Here is a 20,534-nt window from a genome sequence, read left to right on the forward strand (position 1 = left end):
TGAGCCTGCGCGTCCGGAGCCTGTGCTCCGCAACGGGAGAGGTCACAGCAGTGAGAGGCCCGCATACCAACAAAAAAAAAAAAAAAAAAAAAAAAAAACATTAAAAAGTATTACCAAAGTATGTAACAATTTACGTTCTCAATAGTAAATGAAACTATTGTTGGAAATAGCCAACACTTAAAAAAATATTTTAGGGCTTCCCTGGTGACGCAGTGGTTGAGAGTCCGCCTGCTAATGCGGGGGACACGGGTTCGTGCCCCGGTCTAGGAAGATCCCAAATGCCTTGGAGCAGCTAGGCCCATGAGCCATGGCCGCTGAACCTGCATGTCCGAAGCCTATGCTCCGAAACGGAAGAGGCCACAACAGTGAGAGGTCCGCGTACCGCAAAATAAAAAAACACCAAAATTTAAAAATAATTTTAGATTCACATGTAGTTGAAAGAAATAATACTGAAAGATCTTATGAACCCTTTACCCAGTTTCCTCTAATGGTAACATTTGGCAAAACTAGGATATCACAAAACTATCACAACTAGGATATCGGCACTGATACTGTGGTATAATAAGAAATAGGTATTTGGTCTTTGTCCCTGGTTCCTGGCACAGAGCTCCTAAACTCTCAGAATTTCCTGAGTGATAGGAGCATCTAGTGATTTATAACAAGACCCTTCCAATCTTACCCAAGTTTATGCTAATGAGGTGACTATTGGTCGGCCCCTAGAGAGCTTCAAGATGAGAGATGGTAACAACCAGAGGAATCACTGTGTGATTAAGAAGGTTGGAAGTTTCAGCCCCATTCCAACTTCCAGGGAGGGAAGAGGGGCTGGAGATGGAGTTAAATCATCAGTGGCCAGTGATTTAATCAATTATGGCCATGTAATGGGGTTTTCACAAAAACCCTTAAATGATAAGGTTTGGAGAGCTTCTGAGTTGGCAAGTATATCCATGCACCATGAAGGTGATAAACCTCATGGTTTATCACCTCTACAGAGACAGAGGTTCTTGCACTCAGGGTCCTTTTGGACCCTACCCTATGTACCTCGTCACCTGGCTGTTCATTTGTATCTTTTATAATAAACTGTAACTGTTAAGTATGGCATTTTCCTGACTTCTGTGAGTTGTTCTACAAGTTACCCAATCTTGGGAAGGTGGCGTGGGAACCTTCAAATTCACAGCCAGGTCAGATAGAAGTGTGCGTAACACAGGGACAGGATACTTGCAAGTGGTGTCTGAAGTGAGGGCAGTCTTGTGAGATTGAGACCTTAAACCTGTAGAGTCTGACAGTACCTCTGGGTAGTTAGTGTCAGAATTAACTGAATTGTTGGACACCCACTTGATATCAAAGAATCAGAGAACTGGAGAACTGGCTGTTGATTCCACACATTTTGGAATGGCAATAAAAAGAATGAATTATTGATACATGCTACAAAACAGGTAAACCTTGAAAACATGCTAAGTGAATGAAAAGTCGCCCGTCACAAAACACCACACGTTGTATGATTCCATTTATAAGAAATGTCCAGAATAAGCAAATACATAAAGACAAAAAGTAGATAGCTGGTTGTCTAAGGCTGGGGGCAGAGGGGAGAGGGAGACAGGGAATTTGGAGTGACTGCTAATAGGTACAGAGTTTCTTTTTTCTGACGAAAATGTTCTCAAACTGTGGTGATGGTTGCAAAATTCTGTGAATATGTTAGACTATATTAGAAACTACTGAATTGTACACTTTGGATGAAATATAGGTATGTGAATTATGTCTCAAAAAAGCTGTTAAAAATGTTACATAAATGGAATCATAACATATGTAAACTGTTGGGATTAGCTTTTTTCACTCAGCAAAATTTTCTGGAAATGGATCTAGGCTGTCGCATGTATCAATACTTCATTCTCATTCCTTTGTACTGTCGAGCAGTATTCCATTGTATGGATATATCACAGTTTATATTTATATTATATTTTTAATCAATATTGAGAATGAGAATCTTTTAAGATATTTACTGCTCAACTGCTACTTTTTACTCCTAAGAATTATCCTTTCATATCCTTGGCCCCTTTTTCTACTTTCCTCTTTTTTATTAGTTCTGTGTGATATGGACTGAAAATTCTTTTTCCTAACTTAACTTTGCTTATGATGATTTTTGCAATTATGTTTTTGACTTTTATGTAGTCAAATATACTTCTCTATTGACTATTTTTAAAAATTTATTTATTTTTGGCTGCGTTGGGTCTTCATTGCTGCGCATGGGCTTCTCATTGCGGTGGCTTCTCTTGTTGTGAAGCACGGGCTCTAGGTGCAGGGGCTTCAGTAGCTGTGGCTCGAAGGCTCTAGAGCACAGGTCAGTAGTTGTGGCGCACAGGCTTAGTTGCTCCACAGCATGTGGAATCTTCCCGGACCAGGGCTCGAACCCGTGTCTCCTGCATTGGCAGGTGGATTCTTAACCACTGCACCACCAGGGAAGCCCTATATTGACCTTTATATAGTCAAATATTCTTTATTTTCTTCTAATAAAACACTTATGGTTACATCTTTTACATTAAAATCTTTAATAAATATTTCACTTATTTTAGCACAAGGAATTAGCAAGTTGAGTCTTTTGATTCACTAGCAGTGTAACAGAGCAGAGAGCCCACTGGGCTAGGCATCAGGAGGCCTGAGTTCTAGTCCTGGCCATGCCACGACCTAGCTCAATCATTCTGAGCAGGCCACCAGTCTGTGGAACCTACCTTTTCTACTTAACACAATTGTTTTGAGAAACAAATAAGATTACAGATGTGAAAAGGATACTCCAAAAATGTTCAATAGATACCTATCAATTGTGAAGAAAAGTAAAGCATTATACATATTTGTATTGGTTACAATACTATTTCCTTTCCACATGCCATAAACCAGAAAACTCACAATGTTGGCCTCAGAGAATAAATAGCTTGCCCTTCCCCAAACCCTAAGCCAAAAGAGGTCAAGTGACTCGCCCTAGGATCACAGGTGAAATTTAGGGAAGAGTCAGTTCTAGAAGTGAACACAAGTGGTTATGCCCCAGCCCTCCCCACAAGTCAGAGAGCACCATTCTTCTGAGTTAAGACTTGCTAAAGATGAACTGTTATCGACTGTCCCTATTCGTATCTTTACACTAAAAACACAAACTACTCTCTGAAAAAAGTAGAGCCTATAATTAAACTGTGGTGGGGGTGACAGTAGAGAGAGTGAAATGAGAGCGCTAAATTTCAAGTTATAGTTTCCCACCTTGCTTCCGACAGCCTGGGATTTTGATAAAGGCTCCATAGTCTGTCACCATAGCAACCTATAAAGACAAAAAAAAAAAAAAAAAAAAAGAATCTTTGTCACACAAATAAGAATCTCTCTCCCATAGCATTTAACCTTGTCTCCCTGAATTTCTACTTGGTACAGACTGCCTCTGTCTGCTGCAAAACTGCCTAAAAGTGATGTTCTGTCAAACATTATGTTCTTTTTGAAGTTTTTTTTTTTGGTTGTACCGCACAGCTTGTGGGATCTTAGTTTCCTGACCAGGGACTGAATCCCTGGGCCCTCAGCAGTAAGAGTGCAGAGTCCTAACCACTGGACTGTCAGGGAATTCCCCAATTTTTAAATTTTTAAAATTTTTATTGTGGTATAGTTGATTTACAATGTTGTGTCAGTTTCAAGTGTACAGCAAAGTGAATCTGTTATACATATACGTATATCCACTCTTGTTTAGATTCGTTTCCCATATAGGCCATTACAGAGTATTGAGTAGAGTTCCCTGTGCTCCACAGTAAGTCCTTATTATCTACTTTATATATAGTAGTGTGTATGCATCAGGCCCAATCTTCCAATTTATCCCCCCTCCCTGGTAACCATAAGTTTATTTTCTCTATCTGTAACTCTACCTCTGTTTTATAGATAAGTTCATTTGTAGCTTTTTTTTAGATTCCACGTGTAAATGATATCATATGGTATTTGTCTTCCTTTGACTTATTTCACTAGGTATGACAATCTCTAGGTCCATCCATATTGTTGCAAATGGCATTATTTCATTCTTTTTTATGGCTGAGTAAAATTCCATTGTATATATGTAACACATCTTCTTTATCCATTCCTCTGTTGATGGACATTTAGGTTGCTTCCATGATCTGGCTATCGTAAATAGTACTGCAATGCTTTTTTTTTCTTTTTTCTTTTTGGTTTTTTGAAGTTTAGACTGACAGGTATGTGTGATCATATTAAAAACATTGGTGAGATTGGTGTGTTTGTCAGATGGTATGACAGTACTTAGGAATGCCCAAATCCCACATGTACTGAAATCCCTCAAAAACATATAGGAACAAACAGCAGGAAATTAGGTAATAAAGTTACACTTTATATTATCTGGAACTGAGGCCTCCAATCCAAATGGAGAAGTTTAATAATTTGAAATAGATCATGTAGGACATCTCTTTTTCCTAAACTTCAAACAAACCAGACCATACAGCTTGCTCCATTTCACTCCAAACCAGAGTCTTGGATTTTATCAAGACAATTAGAGAAAAAGCCAATACACAGACATCTGACAGAACCTGAAAAGATGTAATCAGAGAGAAAAAGAGTTGTCTTTTGCAGAGTTGACCTAAAATGGAGAAGTTAGAGGCTTGATGGATCTATGTAATATGCAATATGTAATAGAAACAAAAGGCCCCAAAGCCTTGCCAGATAAATCATTATCCCAGCCTCTACCTCTATTGCTCTCCTCCTGTCTATCCTCCAGCCCACCCCACCCCCCAACTGTGGATTGGGATTAAAGTTGTCACTATATACTGTATTTATCACTAAATTCATTATTATTTATAAAATATTAAATACAATCTTACACATATAAACTTTGTTCTTTCCAGTGACTTTAAAATTAATTATCTCATATTGGGCAATCACTGTTTTGGCTTAAACATAACTAAAACAAGGGGAAGGAAGAAGGAGAAGGGGGTGCTTCCCTGGTTGCACAGTGGTTAAGAATCTGCCTGCCAATGCAGGGGACACGGGTTCGAGCCCTGATCTGGGAAGATCCCACATGGCGTGGAGCAACTAAGCCCATGCGCCATAACTACTGAGCCTGCATTCTAGAGCCCGTGAGCCACAACTACTGAGCCCACGTGCCACAATTACTGAAGCCTGCATGCCTAGAGCCCGTGCTCCACAGCAAGAGGAGCCACCGCAATGAGAAGCCTGTGCACTGCAAGAGTAGTCCCCAGTCGCCTCAACCAGAGAAAGCCCGCGTGCAGCAATGAAGACCCAACATAGCCAAAAATAAATAAATAAGATAAATAAATTCATTAAAAAAAAAAAAAAGAATGGGTTAAGACCCAAAATTAGAATTCTAAACTCTTGTTTTACAATGATGAATATGCTACGCTGGGTTAGGGACCAGATATTCCCAAAGAAACAGTACAACCAGGCAGATACTAGTACTTAAAATCAAGGCAAGGTGGACTTTAGAGATTAGCTGATCTAATCCTGTCATTTTTCTTTTTTTTTTTTTTGCGGGCCTCTCACTGTTGTGGCCTCTCCCGTTTCGGAGCATAGGCTCCAGACGCGCAGGCTCAGCAGCCATGGCTCACGGGCCCAGCCGCTCCGCGGCATGTGGGATCTTCCCGGACCGGGGCACGAACCCATGTCCCCTGCATCGGCAGGCGGATTCTCAACCACTGCGCCACCAGGGAAGCCCTCCTGTCATTTTTCAAATGAGGAAAGTGAAGACCAGAGATATGAAGTACTTATCCAAGTTCACAAAGTGAGTTGTTCTCTGTAAAACAGGGCTGCATGGATAAAGAAGATAAGACTTAATATTTTTAAGTGCAATAAAAGAAGATCCCTTCTTTCTGGACCAACTAAAGGCACTTTGGCTTTTGCTCCAGGGTTCTAGAAAGAGGGCTGAAATGCTTCATACTGTCTAACATCATTATTTAAGGGCATAATTATCTAAACAACTTAAAAGCAGCATCTGGAAGTTGGAGCCCAAATCACCTTGCTGCTATAAATTAAAACAATCTCACTTTTCAATACTGAAGTTCCAGTGTCACATTATTATCTTTTGAGGAAATATCATAACAGACCTAAATTTGGCCTCTTCCCCCAAAGGAAAGGTTAATGCACTCAACTGTTCAGTTAGGAAGACATATTCTTGCCTATTTCCAGCAGCAGTTGCTTCCATCACCGTGTCTCCTAGGGAACAGTCAGTCTTGAAATTAACAGAATGGCACCTGCCTTAGATGATCACACAGTATGCCTGGTGTCCCAGGAACAATTAATCAAATAGCTCAGGGGAGAAAATTCAGTAATTATCTCAACTGAACTCAGGGCTTGGGTAAAATGAATTTACCATCTGCAGATTAGAGGTTGCACTGGCCTTGAAACTTGTTATCCCCATATAGTACTTAAAATCACATAGATCCATCAAGTCTCTATCCCCATATAAGTTACTTGTCTAAAGTCACAAAGTTGGAAAGTATCAAGACCAAGTACAGAAAAGAAGTTTTCTGACTTCTAGTCCAATGCTATTTCCAACTTACCAACACCAATCTCGCCTCAGCATTTCTTTGGCTATGGCTGGGCTAAGCCAAATCCCAAATCTCAATGCTATGCTTGTGCTCTCTACCATGCTTAATGGACGCTGGCACCAAGATGTCTCTCAGAGGACAAGAGAAGGATGAATACTAGCTTCTTGGCTATTCTGTCACTGGGCCCCCCAACCCTGCTGAGCCTGCTAAGAGAAGAGCTGCTAGGATATGGGCTGCACCACCAGTTTCTTCAAAGGCAACTGGTCCTAAGAGGCTTGGATTCAATTTAATTCAAACATTTACTGAGCACCTGCATGCAAGATACCATGTCAAGCACTGTGAAATAAAAACAACGTATAAAAAGGGATGCCCAGGGATTCCCCTGACGTCTAGTGGTTAAGACTGCATGCTTCCACTGCAGGGGGCACGGGTTCAACCCCTGGTCAGGGAACGAAGATCCTGCATGCCACTCGGTGCAGCCAAAACAAAAAACAAAAAAAAAAAAAGAGAGAGAGAGAGATGCCCAGTCTGTTTTTAAATGAATTTGAATTAGTTACCAAGATACATGAGATAAACATGGCCTCTGCTCTCTAGTAACACCCAATCTAATGGAGAAGACAGACACATATACAAGTAACAATAGTACAAGACAGACTATAAATGTCGTGATAGAGGTACAAACAAATGACTGTGGAACAACCAGATTTACCATCTACCTTCCTCCTATACTACCCCAATTCAGTCAAAAGAGCTCTCTTATGGGTCTTTTGGTTCCTCCATGCATTTATGAACAGTTGAACAACCCCAGCTGCAGACTTGGAGAACCTGATTTAGAACTTGCCATTTATTAATCATTTGGGCAATTACTTAACTTCTAAAAAGTTTCCTTATCCATTAAATGGGGTTAACAATTTCTTTGGAGAAAGTCAATGACACGTAACGTGTCAAAGTGCTAACATACATTAGGCTTACAAAATTTCTTTTGAATTTTAATGTAAATTCTTCTTTTTTTTTTTGCGGTACGCGGGCCTCTCACCGTTGTGGCCTCTCCCATTGCGGAGCACAGGCTCCGGATGCGCAGGCTCAGCGGCCATGGTTCATGGGCCCACCCGCTCCGCGGCATGTGGGATCCTCCAGGACCGGGGCACGAACCCGCGTCCCCTGCATCGGCAGGCGGACTCTCAACCACTGCGCCACCAGGGAAGCCCTAAATTCTTCTTTTTAAATATTAGGCACTCAATGTTTGTTGGGTGAATATTCTGAAAAATAGTTTCCTGTTTCCAATTTACCATGAAATTTCTCTTTCCCTAATTCCAGTCACTCCTAGGCATTTTTCAAAATGTGTTCCTGAAATAGTAAAACTATAGTTCTAGTATTAGAACTATAAACTTCTTTCTGAACATTACCCTAGCCAATCCATCCTTGACGGTAAAATATAAAACCTACACTAATTCAAGCCCCATCTCATGTAAGAAAAAGACATAGATCAGGAGCCACTTTACTAGAAATCTGAGTCAGTTTGTGGAGGGCAGAGAGCTCTTCTTTCTTTTGTGCAACACCTAACAAGTGAGGGCTTCATGATCAGAAAAATCAATTTCATCTCCAGAGCTACCATTTCCTTTTTCTAAGCCATGGTACCTCACTGATCTCTGTGGATACTATGGGCCCTGAAGAATGAGGACAGAGGCTCTGAAGAGCAGAGTTGTTTGCTATTTGTTAGAATGTTATCATCCTTTGTATCTTGTCTATTACATTACAAGTTGGGATACACTTAACAGAAGTCTAGAGCCACATTTATCTATAACCAACCGTCACAAAGTCTGTCTTCAAAGGCCTCATGTTATTAGGTGGTTAAACTTTTGTCAACCATAAAGCAAGTATGAATGCCATAAGAATGATATAGTTAAAATACTACAGGCACTCATAAGACACTGAAAACAATTTTTTGGCTTTACTTTTGCTTCAAGAGAAGGGCGATTGGGGACTTCCCTGGTGGCACAGTGGTTAAGAATCCACCTGCCAATGCAGGGGACACATGTTCGATCCCTGGTCTCAGAAGATCCCACATGCCACGGAGCAACTAAGCCCATGCACCACAACTACTGAGCCTGTGCTCTAGAGCCCGCGAGCCACAACTACTGAGACCAAGTGCCACAACTACTGAAGCCTGCGTGCCTACAGCCCGTGCTCCGCAACAAGAGAAGCCACTACAATGAGAAGCCTGCGTACCGCAACGAAGAGTAGCGCCCACTGGCCGCAACTAGAGAAAGCATGCACGCAGCAACGAAGACCCAACACAGCCATAAATAAATACATAATTTTTTTTAAAAAGGGGGATAACGTTAATGAATTCCTACTGCATCTCAGGCATTGTGTTTTTATAGATGATGGCTTATTTAACAATCGTCACAATCCTACGAAAGTTGTTTTTACCTCCATCTAACAAATGAGAAAACTGAGGCTCAAATAAATTAAGTGATGATCTCAAGGGTCACACAGTTAGTAAGTAAAAGAGCTAGGACAGAATCCAGGTTTTGCTGGTTCCAAAGCCTCTGCTCTCTAAACAAATACAATGTCTCCTCCCTCAAAGATTGATCATTCACTCAGTTATGAAGGTGTATTGAGCACCTACTATTTTCTACCCATCTACTTGGGACTGAGATATACAACAGTAAACAAAACAGACAGGGATCTGTCTTCATGGAGCTTAATGTCCTCTGAGAAAGAAAGACTTTAAACAAGTACAAAATAAATATAACATGAGCCTATTTATTTATGGTGGGAAAAAGATCTGAGGAGATGACATTAGGGCTGAGACCTAAAAGATGAAAAGAAGTTGGTGAGAAAATGAGACATTTAGAAACAACAGCATGTGTAGAAGTCCTGAGAGGGAAGCAGGCTTAGATGTTTGGAGCTATAAGGAGGCCAGAGTGGCTACAGCATGAGTAGAGTGGAACTAAACAACATTGCCAGAGTAAGCAGAAGCCAAGTCAGGTAAGGGTCATGAAAACAAGTTTGGATACATTCATGTATAATGAGAAGCCTAGGAGAACTTCAAGAAAGCAACTTGGTCCAATCTGTTTTTAAAATGTTATTCTGGGGAATCCCTGGCGGTCCACTGGTTAGGACTCTGGGCTTTCACTGCCAAGGGCCTGGGTTCAATCCCTGGTCAGAGAACTAAGATCCCACAAGCTGTGCAGCAAGCCAAATCAATCAATCATCAATCGTTATTCTGGATGCAATGTGGAAAAACAAATTGGAAGTGGACTACAAAAGAAGTAGGGAGCCCAGGAGGGCCAGGAAAGAGATGAAAACTTAAACTAATGGGGTGCCAAAAGGATAAAGAAGTATATGGGCTTCCCTGGTGGCGCAGTGGTTGAGAATCCGCCTGCCGATGCAGGGGACACGGGTTTGTGCCCCGGTCCGGGAAGATCCCACATGCCGCGGAGCGGCTGGGCCCGTGAGCCATGGCTGCTGAGCCTGCGCGTCCAGAGCCTGTGCTCCGTAATGGGAGAGGCCACAGCAGTGAGAGGCCCGCGTACCACACACACACACACACAAAAAAAAACTATAGACACCAGAGACATATTTGGGAAGCAGAAAGATCGTACTTGATAATGGACTGCAGAGGGAGGGAAACAAGATCAAATCAAGGAAAGAAATCAAAGATGATGCCCAGATTTCTAGCATGGGTATCTGAATGAATAATGGGTTCCTTTGCTGAGATGGGAAAGACCAAAAGAACAGATTTGGTGAGAAAACCAAAAACACAGTTTAAAACATAAATTAGAGGGAGTTCCCTGATGGCCTTATGGTTAGGATTATGGGCTTTCACTACTGTGGCCCGGGTTCAATCCCTGGTCGAGGAACTGAGATTCCTGCAAGCCATGCAGCACAGCCAAAAGAAAAAGAAAAAAGCATAAATTAGAGATGCTGTGAGGTATCCAAATGAAGATGCCAAGTATGTAGTTAGAAGTCTGGAGCTCAGAGGAGGTACATGTGGGAGTCAGATGTTCTGCTAGCCCTTCCCGTTTAAACTGTAATGTTCAAGACATTCTCAAGTGGACAGAAGCTCCAAACCCAGCTGCTTTTCACCTTCAATCTACGCTTAATATAAATGGGAAGTTTTCAAAGCCAAAAGAATATACCTCTCCTTGGAAAATAGTGTAGAGAGCAGGCAAGTTCTCCATGGTCTCGGGTCTTCCTGAATTCATCCTTAATGTTCTATGGTTCCTCCATTTCTCTTCTGCTAAAGCTAATTCAAGTGTCCTGTCACAAAGAAACAGAACAGGTAACAGAGAGACATTTGCAATAAAAAAAAAAAATGTGCTGCCGATCCACAGGTTGTCCCTACAGGATAATACCTTTAGATTTAATACCATGTACTTTTAAATTTACTCATTTATTTTTGGCTGCGTTGGGTCTTCGTTGCTGTGTGCGGGCTTTCTCTAGTTGCAGCGAGCAGGGGCTACTCTTCCTTCTGGTGCAGGGGCTCCTCACTGCAGTGGCTTCTCTTCTTGCGGAGCATGGGCTCTAGGCGCACGGGCTTCAGTAGTTGTGGCACACAGGCTCAGTAGTTGTGGCGCGCGGACTTAGTTGCTCCGCAGCATGTGGGTTCTTCCCAGACCAGGGTTCGAACCCGTGTCCCCTGCATCAGCAGGTGGATTATTCTTAACCACTGTGCCACCAGGGAAGTCCCCACCATGTACTTTTATCCAAACCTCTTTTGTCCACTATAACTGTGGGGACTTTTGGAAACCTTGATTTCTTTCTTTTCAATTTGATACTTTACCAAGGCCATTAGCCTACTGTTTTGTTTTTATTGTTATTATTGCTATTCTTTTGCCAAGGGAAGGCTTTTGGTGGGAACTGATTTGTAAAAAAGGAATAATAATAGTATTAATAGTAAGAGCTAACATTTATCAAGCACTTACTATGTCCAGGCACTGTGCTAAGCATTGGACATCCAATATCTCATTTAATCCTCAAAACTCTCAAGATGTAGGTTCTATTAATTATCATATTATGTAGATGAGAAAACCAAGACTTCCAGAGGCCAACTTATTAGGCCTATGTCAAAAAGCCAGAAAATGGCAGAGTCAAACTCTGGCTGACATCAGAGTTCACGCTTTTAACCACTATTCTAGGCGTTAAATCTGAAGTGACTTCAAAAAGAGAGCATAGGGAATTCCCTGGTGGTCTGGTGGTTAGGATTCTGCGCTCTCATGGCCAAGGGTGCAGGTTCGATTCCTGTTCGGGGAACTAAATCCCACAAGCCGTGCATGGTGCAGCCAAAAAAAGCAAAAAGAAAGCATAGCTTACTTTTTTCTCCAATGAAATTAAAATCATACATGCTCATTTTAAAAGTTCAGATAACACATTAATTTGAAGAAAAGAAAATCATCTATAATTCAATTTGGTTTCTATCCTTTCAGACTTTTTTACATGTACAAGTAGGTTTTTTAATGGAATCATGAAACCATTAATTAATATTAATAGCCATTTAATATATTTTTTTAGCAATTCATACACAAACACACACACACATCTTTTCTTAATGCCTAGATAATAATCCATTGCTGGATGCATCAAATTTATTTAACTATTTATGAATCATATGAAAATGCAGATTACTAGGGTGGTGCCTGAGACTGGGCATTTGTTTCTTTTTTTTTTTTTTGCGCGGTACGCGGGCCTCTCACTGTTGTGGCCTCTCCCGTTGCGGAGCGCAGGCTCCAGACATGCAGGCTCAGCGGCCATGGCTGACGGGCCCAGCCGCTCCGCGGCCTGTGGGACCTTGCCAGACCGGGGCACGAACCCGTGTCCCCTGCATCAGCAGGCGGACTCTCAACCACTGCGCCACCAGGAAAGCCCCATTTCTTTCTTTTTTTAAAAAAATAATTAAATTATTTATTTTAATTTATTTATTTCAGCACGTGGGATCCTTCATTGAGGCGAGCGGGCTTCTCTCTAGTTGTGGTGCATGGGCTCAGTAGCTCTGGCACATGGGCTTAGTTGTCCCAAGGCATGTGGGATCTTAGTTCCCCTACCAGGGATCGAATTCGAGTCGCCTGCATTGGAAGGCAGATTCTTAACTACTGGACCGCTAGGGAATTCCGTGGGCATTTCTAACAAGCTCCCAGGTGATGCTGATGCTGCCAGAGTACCAAGTCTTAGAGCTTTGAAGTTGGAAGGGATCTTAGAGGTACTCTTGCTCAGCCTTCTGGTTTTAAACAGGGAGGAAACCAGCAATCTAGTGGCTCTTAACCATGCCCCTTTACTTGCTGCATAAATCACTGCTACATAAAGATAAAGTTAATGGTACAGTCCTCAGTTCTCTTTTTCCTCCTCATTACTTGACATCAGTAAGACCTGAAACTCTATTTTCCTTGGGTTTTCGTGTGCAAATACCTCCTTCTCTCCTCAACCCTGAGCACACCCCTACACTTTCAGATGATTACTTCAGGTCTTACTTTTGGAAAGTCTTCCTGATTTACAAAACCATCCATTAACTGAACTGCCTCACTTAGAAATGAAAGAAAATTCTGTCAGGTTCCAAACCCTAGTTCTAGTATCATCCCAAAGCCCAGGAACATCCCTGTCCTTGAGTTCCATAAGACAACCTGTATCCGTATAATAAACTTGCCCTTTTCTGTTTATGTCAGCCAGAAGTGGGTTTTATTACTTTACTAAAAGCACACGGATAGAATGAAGGCAGATTTGTCAGTTCTTGAGAAATGGCTGACAAACAGCTTAAATCCAAGTATCACAGCCTGGTTGGATCCCGCCTCTTCCACTTCCCAGCTATGCAGTCTCACCTCTAGTCCTTCCCTTCCCTTTGCCCAGCATCCTCACCTCATATCCTAGAACAAAGCTTATTAACTTGAGGCCAATGACTTTATCAAGAAACCTTAATTATCCCTCCAATTCTTGGAGCACTAGTGAAGTACAGAATCCATAGAGGCATCAGCAGCTAGGACATCTAAATTAAGCTCAAACAACTTAGTCTATCAACTGTTCTTTAAACAAAGGTCACAGAAAGAGCAATACAATCTTAAGTTATTTCGTACAGATTTTTGCTGTGATAAGAGTATGAACAGCTAAGTTTAAAGCTCCCCTGTTTGCTCCTTTTGTAGAACAGTAGCCTGAGAAACCCTATGCAATTCTTCAGCCAGGAAATTGGCATGCATTTCTGAGAGAAATCCTGTTATACAACAGTAACAGGCTTATGATCTCAGAATTGTAAAGGGTTGCCAGGGACACAGTTATTTATTAGCCACCTCCTTCCCAAATGGTATTTTTAAATTTTTTTGAATTATATTCTGTAGAAACCTAGGGTTGTTCTATGGTGGTTATTCAAAAGGAATCCCAATTGGAAAGGAAGAAGTAGAACTGTCTCTATTTGCAGATCACATGATACTATATGTAGAAAATCCTAAAGATACCACCAAAAAACTGCTAGAGCTCATCAATGAATTTGGTAAAGTTGAAGGATACAAAATTAATATAAATACAAAATAATACACAAAAAACTGTTGCATTTCTATACACTAACAACGAACTATCAGAAAGGGAAATTAAGGAAACGATTCCGTTTACAATTGCATCAACAATAATAAAATACCTAGGAAAAAACCTACCTAAGAAGGTATGGTGGTTATCCAGAAGCTTCTCAGTTAACTCAAGTTTATTTTTAAAAGTCAGTTCTGAAATATCTAGGGACAACAGGATCAGGAAGGCCAAAGAAGGGCCCTAGGTCAACCAAGCAGAGGACAGCATCCATACCAAAGGTGGGGGAGAACCACCCCAAAGAAATCTGAGTTACGGGAGGTCCCACACAGAGCAGCTGCAAAGCTAGGAGCCTCGCCTCAGTCATTAGGCAGAGGTTGATTATTGCTGATTCCCACTTGCCCTCCCAGCTTTGGGGTGGGTCATGGTAGCAAGGGGGAAGGGAGGTTATGTGAGGAAGGCCTACTTTTAAAAGCATATTCTGCTTTCATCTGGTTTACCTATTAAGCTTCTATGTAACATTTCATTTGGAAAAAATAGTTCTGCTGCTTTTAAAAAGTTTGTAAAACATTGAGACAGATATAGTGTCGTTCAATAGGACCACATCTGTAGACTTAAAAGAGCAAGTAAGTTGACAAGGATTGAGGTACAGCATTTGAAGTTGCCTTGCAATGGTTCTAGAAACAAAAAATTCCTTACGCATTTCATTTTACTTGAATGTTTTAAACAATTGTGATATGGAGGGAAGCAATAAGGACCCAGTTATTTATTAGCCACCTCCTTCCCAAAACGAAGGGCAGAGCAAGGAAAGTATAGCATGGGAACGGGAATGGGAGATGTGGCAGGGGAATGGTAGCCCAGCGTGAGGTCAGAGCTTATGCTGGGCGAGGAGGATATCTACAAAGAGCAACCCAGTGTGGGGAGAAGCAGGGTTATAAGGGTGTCTGCACACTGGGGCAATCCAGAATGGGGAGTCAGTGCCCAAACATGGAAGAGCGGGGCCTGAGGATTAGAGGTAATTATGCAATGTTAATTCCCTGATTATAGAAGTTATATTATGCTTATATAGAAGAATGTCCATGATTATAGGAAAACTAAAGTATTCATGGGTGATGGGGCATCAAGTCAGCAACTTAACTCTCAAATGATTCATTAAGAAGTGTTATTTGTACTGTACCTCCATAATTTTGTGATTTTTCAGCTTTTTTTAATGTGCCTGCAATTAGGAAAAAAAAATAACCACATCCTCTCCTCCTTCCCCTCAAGCAATGAGCAATTCATAGAATAATATTAAATTAGAAAGATAATATGTAGCCCCTTTGAAACTTCATTTCATGTGTCACCTCACTGATCTGGCCAAGATTTTTTGATGTTGTTTTTAAGTTTAAGATTTAGATTTACTATTGTTACTTAACAGTACCAATTAGATAGACCTCTGAGAGTTAAAGTGATTTTAATTTATTTTTAAGTTATGTATAAGAATTGACGCAAATCAATTGATAAGTCAAAATACTGGGACACATCAAAGACAGAATAATGGGCTTCCCTGGTGGCGCAGTGGTTGAGAGTCCGCCTGCCGATGCGGGGGACACGGGTTCGTGTCCCGGTCCGGGAAGATCCCACATGCCGGGCTGTGACGAAGCGAGAGAGTGGCAGGGACATATATACACTATCAAATGTAAATTAGATAGCTAGTGGGAAGCTGCTGCATAGCACAGGGAGATCACCTCTGTGCTTTGTGACCACCTAGAGGGGTGGGATAGGGAGGGTGGGAGAGAGGGTGATGCAAGAGGGAAGAGATATGGGAACATATGTATATGTATAACTGATTCAGTTTGTTGTAAAGGAAAAACTAACACACTATTGTAAAACAATTATACTCCAATAAAGATGTTAAAAAAAAAAAAAAAAAAAAAAAAAGATCCCACATGCTGCAGAGCGGCTGGGCCCGTGAGCAATGCGCTGAGCCTGTGCGCCCAGAGCCTGTGCTCTGCAACGGGACAGGCCACAACAGTGACAGGCCCGCGTTCCGCAAAAAAAAAAAAAAAAAAAAAAAAGACAGAATAATGACAGAGCCTTCATTCTCAACCACTATTCCACACTGCCTCAGAAAAAATTCACAGTCCACATTTTGAAGACTACGTAGTTCTTTTTTTTAAAAAAAATTTATTTGGCTGCACCGTGTCTTAGTTGCGGCACACAGAATCTTCGTTGCAGCATGCAAGATCTTTAGTTGCGGCATGCAGTATCTAGTTCCCTGACCAGGGATCGAACTTGGACCCCCTGCACTGGAAGCAAGGAGTCTTAACCACTGGACCATCAGGGAAGTCCCTGAAGAATAGTATACAGTTCTAACACTAACTAGGTCCCAAATTAGAGATTCCAATAAGGAGTAATTAGAAGGGCATAATTCCTTGAGGCTAGGATGAGCAGGGTCTGGATTTATTCATTCAAACATGTAACCAAGGACCATTTCTCATTTGATTTTGTCTTCCCAGTGCCTGTATACAGTAGGCACTCAAAGTTTTCTGAATGAGTGAATAGAGCCTTACTATGTGGCAAACACGGGTAGAGAAAGAAGGAAGAAAGCATTCTGGTCTAAAGAATGTAGGAGAAGGAACTGAGTTCCACACAATTCACTGGGTAGGTCAAAAGATGGGAGACTCAAATATCAAACTGGTGGCCCAATCCTCCTCCTTCCCATCAAATTTCTAGAGTAACTATCTTAGACAGATGCTTTTTCCATTTTGCACTCTGGTCATGGATCTGTTGACAAAATGGTCAAAGGCAGGAAAGAGGAAAAATAGTAAGAAACAAGAAAAACAAAAATGGACTCATAAAAAGTGAAAGCTGAAAGCAATTATTAAGGTCATTCAGTCCATTACTCTTATTTGATTGAAAATGAGGCTAACAGAGGTCAAATGTCTTGACAAGGGCTGCTCACAGTTAGCCATTTTGGTACTGGACCCCAGGACCAGTCAACAATTGATTGATTGTTCAGTCAACAATCCCTAAGGTCCCTTCCAAGTCTTCTAATAATAATAGCTAATATTTGAGTGCTTCCTATTTGCCTTTAACCTAGAAGCTTTACTTGTCTTAACTAAATTAATTCCCTTTTCGACCTCCCTAACAAGATAGGCAATTATCGTTTTGTTTGTTAAGGTATTTTACAGATGAAGAAATTAAGACACAGGAGAAGCTAAATTACCTTGTTCAAGATTACAAAACTATGAATGATGGAGATGGGATTCAAATCCTATTTACGAATATTTTTTCTTTCCTTTATGGATTGTGAAATTCTTCCAAGCATGCCCTTGTCTTGCACTCCATCATATCCTTCAAATCTCCAGTGCTTACCACAGTATAGAGCACACAGAAATTTGTAACTGTCTACTGAAATACTGAAGTACTTAATTTTACTCTATTTTAAATTGTTAGTTAACTTATCAGTTCAGCACCTTTACTGATGTTTATATGTCAGGCTCTGTGCTAGGCACTTCATAAAACCTCCTTTCTTTCTTCCTTTTTCTTTTTAAAAAAAATATTTATTTATTTATTTGGCTGTGCTGGGTCTTAGTTGCAGCACACGCATTTTCGTTGCAGCATGCGGGCTCTTAGTTGCAGCATGCGGGATATAGTTCCCTGACCAGGGATTGAACCCAGGCCCCCTGCATTGGCAGCACAGAGTCTTAACCGCTGGACCACCAGGGAAGTCCCCATAAACCTCCTTTCAATCCTTAAAACAACTCTACAAAATAGATATGTCTGTTTTAAAGGAATGAAGTAATTTGTCGAAAATTCGTAGCTAGAAAGAGATAAATCTTAGGCCATTCCAAGAGCCACACACACTTGCCACTAAACCATTCTTTTCAACACAGTCCCTGTCATCAAAGGCTTCCTAGTCGTGTAAGGATAATGGTGACCAATTACAATGCAGTATGATCAGTGCTAGTGATTAGGTTCAAAGTATTAAAAAAACAAGAAAGAGAAGAAGGGCCTGGGGGAAGCAAGGAAGTTTAAAAGGTGACAACTGAGTAGGCCTTTAAGGATAAATGGAAGTCCTCTAGCAGAGAATACTGTTCATTGACTTCATCAGAATCCTGATCTACTGACCTCTATTTTCTTCCAGTCTATCAGCCCCCTTTTTTTCTTCACTTTCCTCCCTATCCAGCTTAGATTCCATAGTCCATCATTCAAACAATAGCTTAACTTCCCTTTAACTCTCTCTTTATAGCTAACCTAACTGGCAGTACCCCTACCCTGATGGAGTACAGTTGCACATACTGGAACACATTTTATCTAGGTTAAACAGAAAGGGATTTATTGCCAGGTATTATGTGACTTACAAAATTACTGCAAGGGCTATAGGAAGTACTGGTAAAACTTCCCAGGAACACCTCCTAACCCACAAAACAACAGTCTTTGCCATGATCAAGAAAGTCATGGCTATCATTGCAGAAAGTCACAAAACCAAAAAGCTGATGACTGAGAAACTCACTGCCTCTGCTATGGTATTTGCCAGCAAAACGGCATGCCTCTCACTCTCCTCCTCCTCTCACTTGCAAATTCAATTCTCATCTTAGGTGCTGAGGAGTCTAAGAAATATCTAGCTCTCAGTTCCACCAATACCCCAGTCTTCACTGCCAACAACTCTCACCAAGGTGGTCTCTCTTCATCTATCTCCCCTCCAATCTGTTCACACTACTAAGGCCTAAGGGATCAAGCTGCCTCCCCCACCCCACCACCTGCAAAAAAAACCCCTCAGTGATTTCCCATCAGTCTTAAAGCAAAAGCTACAAAGTCTGGGCTCTGCCCGCCTCCAGCTTCATCTTGTACCACATTCCCCTCTGTTCCCTTTTTCCTGGCCACACTGGCCTCTCTGTGCCTGTTAGTCACTTTCCTCACATTTGCCACAGGACCTCTGCACATGCTGTTCTGTATAGAATATGCTGCCTTCCTCTCTTGACCCAACTAATTAGAACTGTTCCTTCAGGTATCAGTTTAGGCATCTTTTCCTTAGAGAAGCCTTCCTGCTTATTCCAGGCACTCATAACACCAGCTTCCTCTCGTAGGCAGCACTTACTTTGCATTTCTTAGTGAGATCATCGGTGAGCATCTATTTTCCCCACTGGACTAACAGCCCTGAAGTCAGGGACCATGTTTGGTTCACAATGTCTCCCCAGTGCTTTGCACAATAAATATCAGTTGCACGATTAAGGAGAAGGCCTAGTTCACAGGTATGAATCCGAATTTCTCAACAAGACTGTGCTCTGGAAGCCGAGAGTCGGACATTTCCTTCATCTCCGTCTCTCTCAGGAGCACTGAGCAGGCGCTAAAAAAAAAGGCTGCAGAATCATGGCAGAAACAAGTCGGCCTCCTCAGTAAGAGAGGACCCTAGTGGAGGCTAGGAGACAGGCCTCTTCTCCCTGGGAGCGCCTGGCACAGGGCTCGACACGGAAGGCTCTTGTTGAAGAAGTCAGTCGTCGAGGGTCCCACGCAGGCGCAGAGACCCCAAAGCTCTGCTCCAGCCCTAGAAAGGGAACCCAGGCTACTACATACCAGAGCTAGGAACTCGGGGCACCCCCTCTGCCCCTTGCAATCAAACCTGCAGCTGAGAAGGGCCAGCCTCAGACCACATAACGGAGGCGCCGCCTCCACATTCCACTGCCCCCACCCCCGATCTTCCTTACACTTACTCGGTGTCAGCGTCCGTTCTCCACGCCGCAGCATTGCGCGCAACACCGAAACCCAGTCAGCGAGCTTCCACCCACAGCACACAGCGCACCTAGGTGGGACTCCAGCTCTATTCACCAATCCTGGAATAGTACTCTCGTAAGGGCAGAAAGAACTGACCAATAACAGGAGACTCCCCAGGGGGCGGTGCATAGGGGATTCTTGAAAGCTGATTGGTTTCTCCAAGCCGGAAGTTCCGGGGGAGACTAAGTTGGAGCCAATCGTGTGGTGCCTGAGGGTGTCGGCGCGGTCAGTGGCGGCTTGAGGAGAACGGCTGCGGCCATGATAGAACAGCAGAAGCGAAAGGCCCCAGAGTTGCCGCTCGTCCCAGTCAAGCGGCCGCGGCATGAATTACTATTGGGAGCGGCGGGGTCGGGCCCCGGAGCCGGGCAGCAGCAGGCGGCGCCGGGAGCTTTGCTGCAAGCGGTGAGTAAGGGAGCAGGCGGCCTTCGGCCCTCAGCTCTTCCTCTCTCCTCAGCGTTGCACCTGGTGATCCCGCACCAGCCCTTTCCCCACACTGCGGGGACGGAACGGGACTCTCTCACCCTGGAGTTAAAGCAGAAAAGCACTGTAAGAGCGGCCAACGCTCTGCGATGCTCCATATATTTCCCCATTTGACGCCCGTTTTCGGCTTCTAGACCGCCCTGTGAGGAGGCGTTAGAATTAGGCTTAAGGACCTTGAGCTCAAAACCGGGACTGGGGCTTTGGAATCATAAATGTTCCAGGGATCCGGCATAGAATAAACGTTCAGGAAAGTTGAAAGAGTGG

At 42.4% G+C, this 20,534-nt stretch overlaps 3 protein-coding genes and 1 non-coding gene across 7 annotated transcripts in view; 1 reads left to right on the forward strand and 3 right to left on the reverse strand.

Moving 5' to 3' along the window:
* ZCCHC17 (zinc finger CCHC-type containing 17) overlaps positions 1-19,842 on the reverse strand; it is a 60,077-nt gene extending 40,235 nt beyond the window's left edge. Inside the window, exons 1-3 of one of the 3 annotated variants that reach the window (XM_059037492.2) lie at positions 19,730-19,842; positions 10,673-10,793; positions 3,241-3,298 (exon numbers count right to left, since the gene is read on the reverse strand). In XM_059037492.2, the coding sequence (XP_058893475.1) occupies positions 3,241-3,298; positions 10,673-10,738 (124 nt within the window). In that variant the 5' untranslated portion in view covers positions 10,739-10,793; positions 19,730-19,842. The remainder of the gene's footprint in view (positions 1-3,240; positions 3,299-10,672; positions 10,794-19,729) is intronic. The other 2 variants (XM_067012734.1, XM_067012736.1) reach the window with 2 other exon arrangements.
* TINAGL1 (tubulointerstitial nephritis antigen like 1) overlaps positions 1-20,534 on the reverse strand; it is a 496,849-nt gene that overhangs the window by 156,457 nt on the left and 319,858 nt on the right. The gene's annotated exons all lie outside the window — the stretch shown is intronic.
* On the reverse strand, positions 17,672-17,744 carry TRNAG-GCC (transfer RNA glycine (anticodon GCC)). Its single transcript has one exon. It is a non-coding gene; the product is annotated as a tRNA-Gly (tRNA).
* Positions 19,958-20,534, forward strand: part of SNRNP40 (small nuclear ribonucleoprotein U5 subunit 40) — a 39,212-nt gene continuing 38,635 nt past the window's right edge. Inside the window, exon 1 of the mRNA XM_059037461.2 lies at positions 19,958-20,192. Within this exon, the coding sequence (XP_058893444.1) occupies positions 20,049-20,192 (144 nt within the window). The 5' untranslated portion in view covers positions 19,958-20,048. The remainder of the gene's footprint in view (positions 20,193-20,534) is intronic.

This window comes from Kogia breviceps, chromosome 1 (assembly GCF_026419965.1).
Source record: "Kogia breviceps isolate mKogBre1 chromosome 1, mKogBre1 haplotype 1, whole genome shotgun sequence".
In the NCBI taxonomy this organism is placed as follows: domain Eukaryota; kingdom Metazoa; phylum Chordata; class Mammalia; order Artiodactyla; family Physeteridae; genus Kogia; species Kogia breviceps.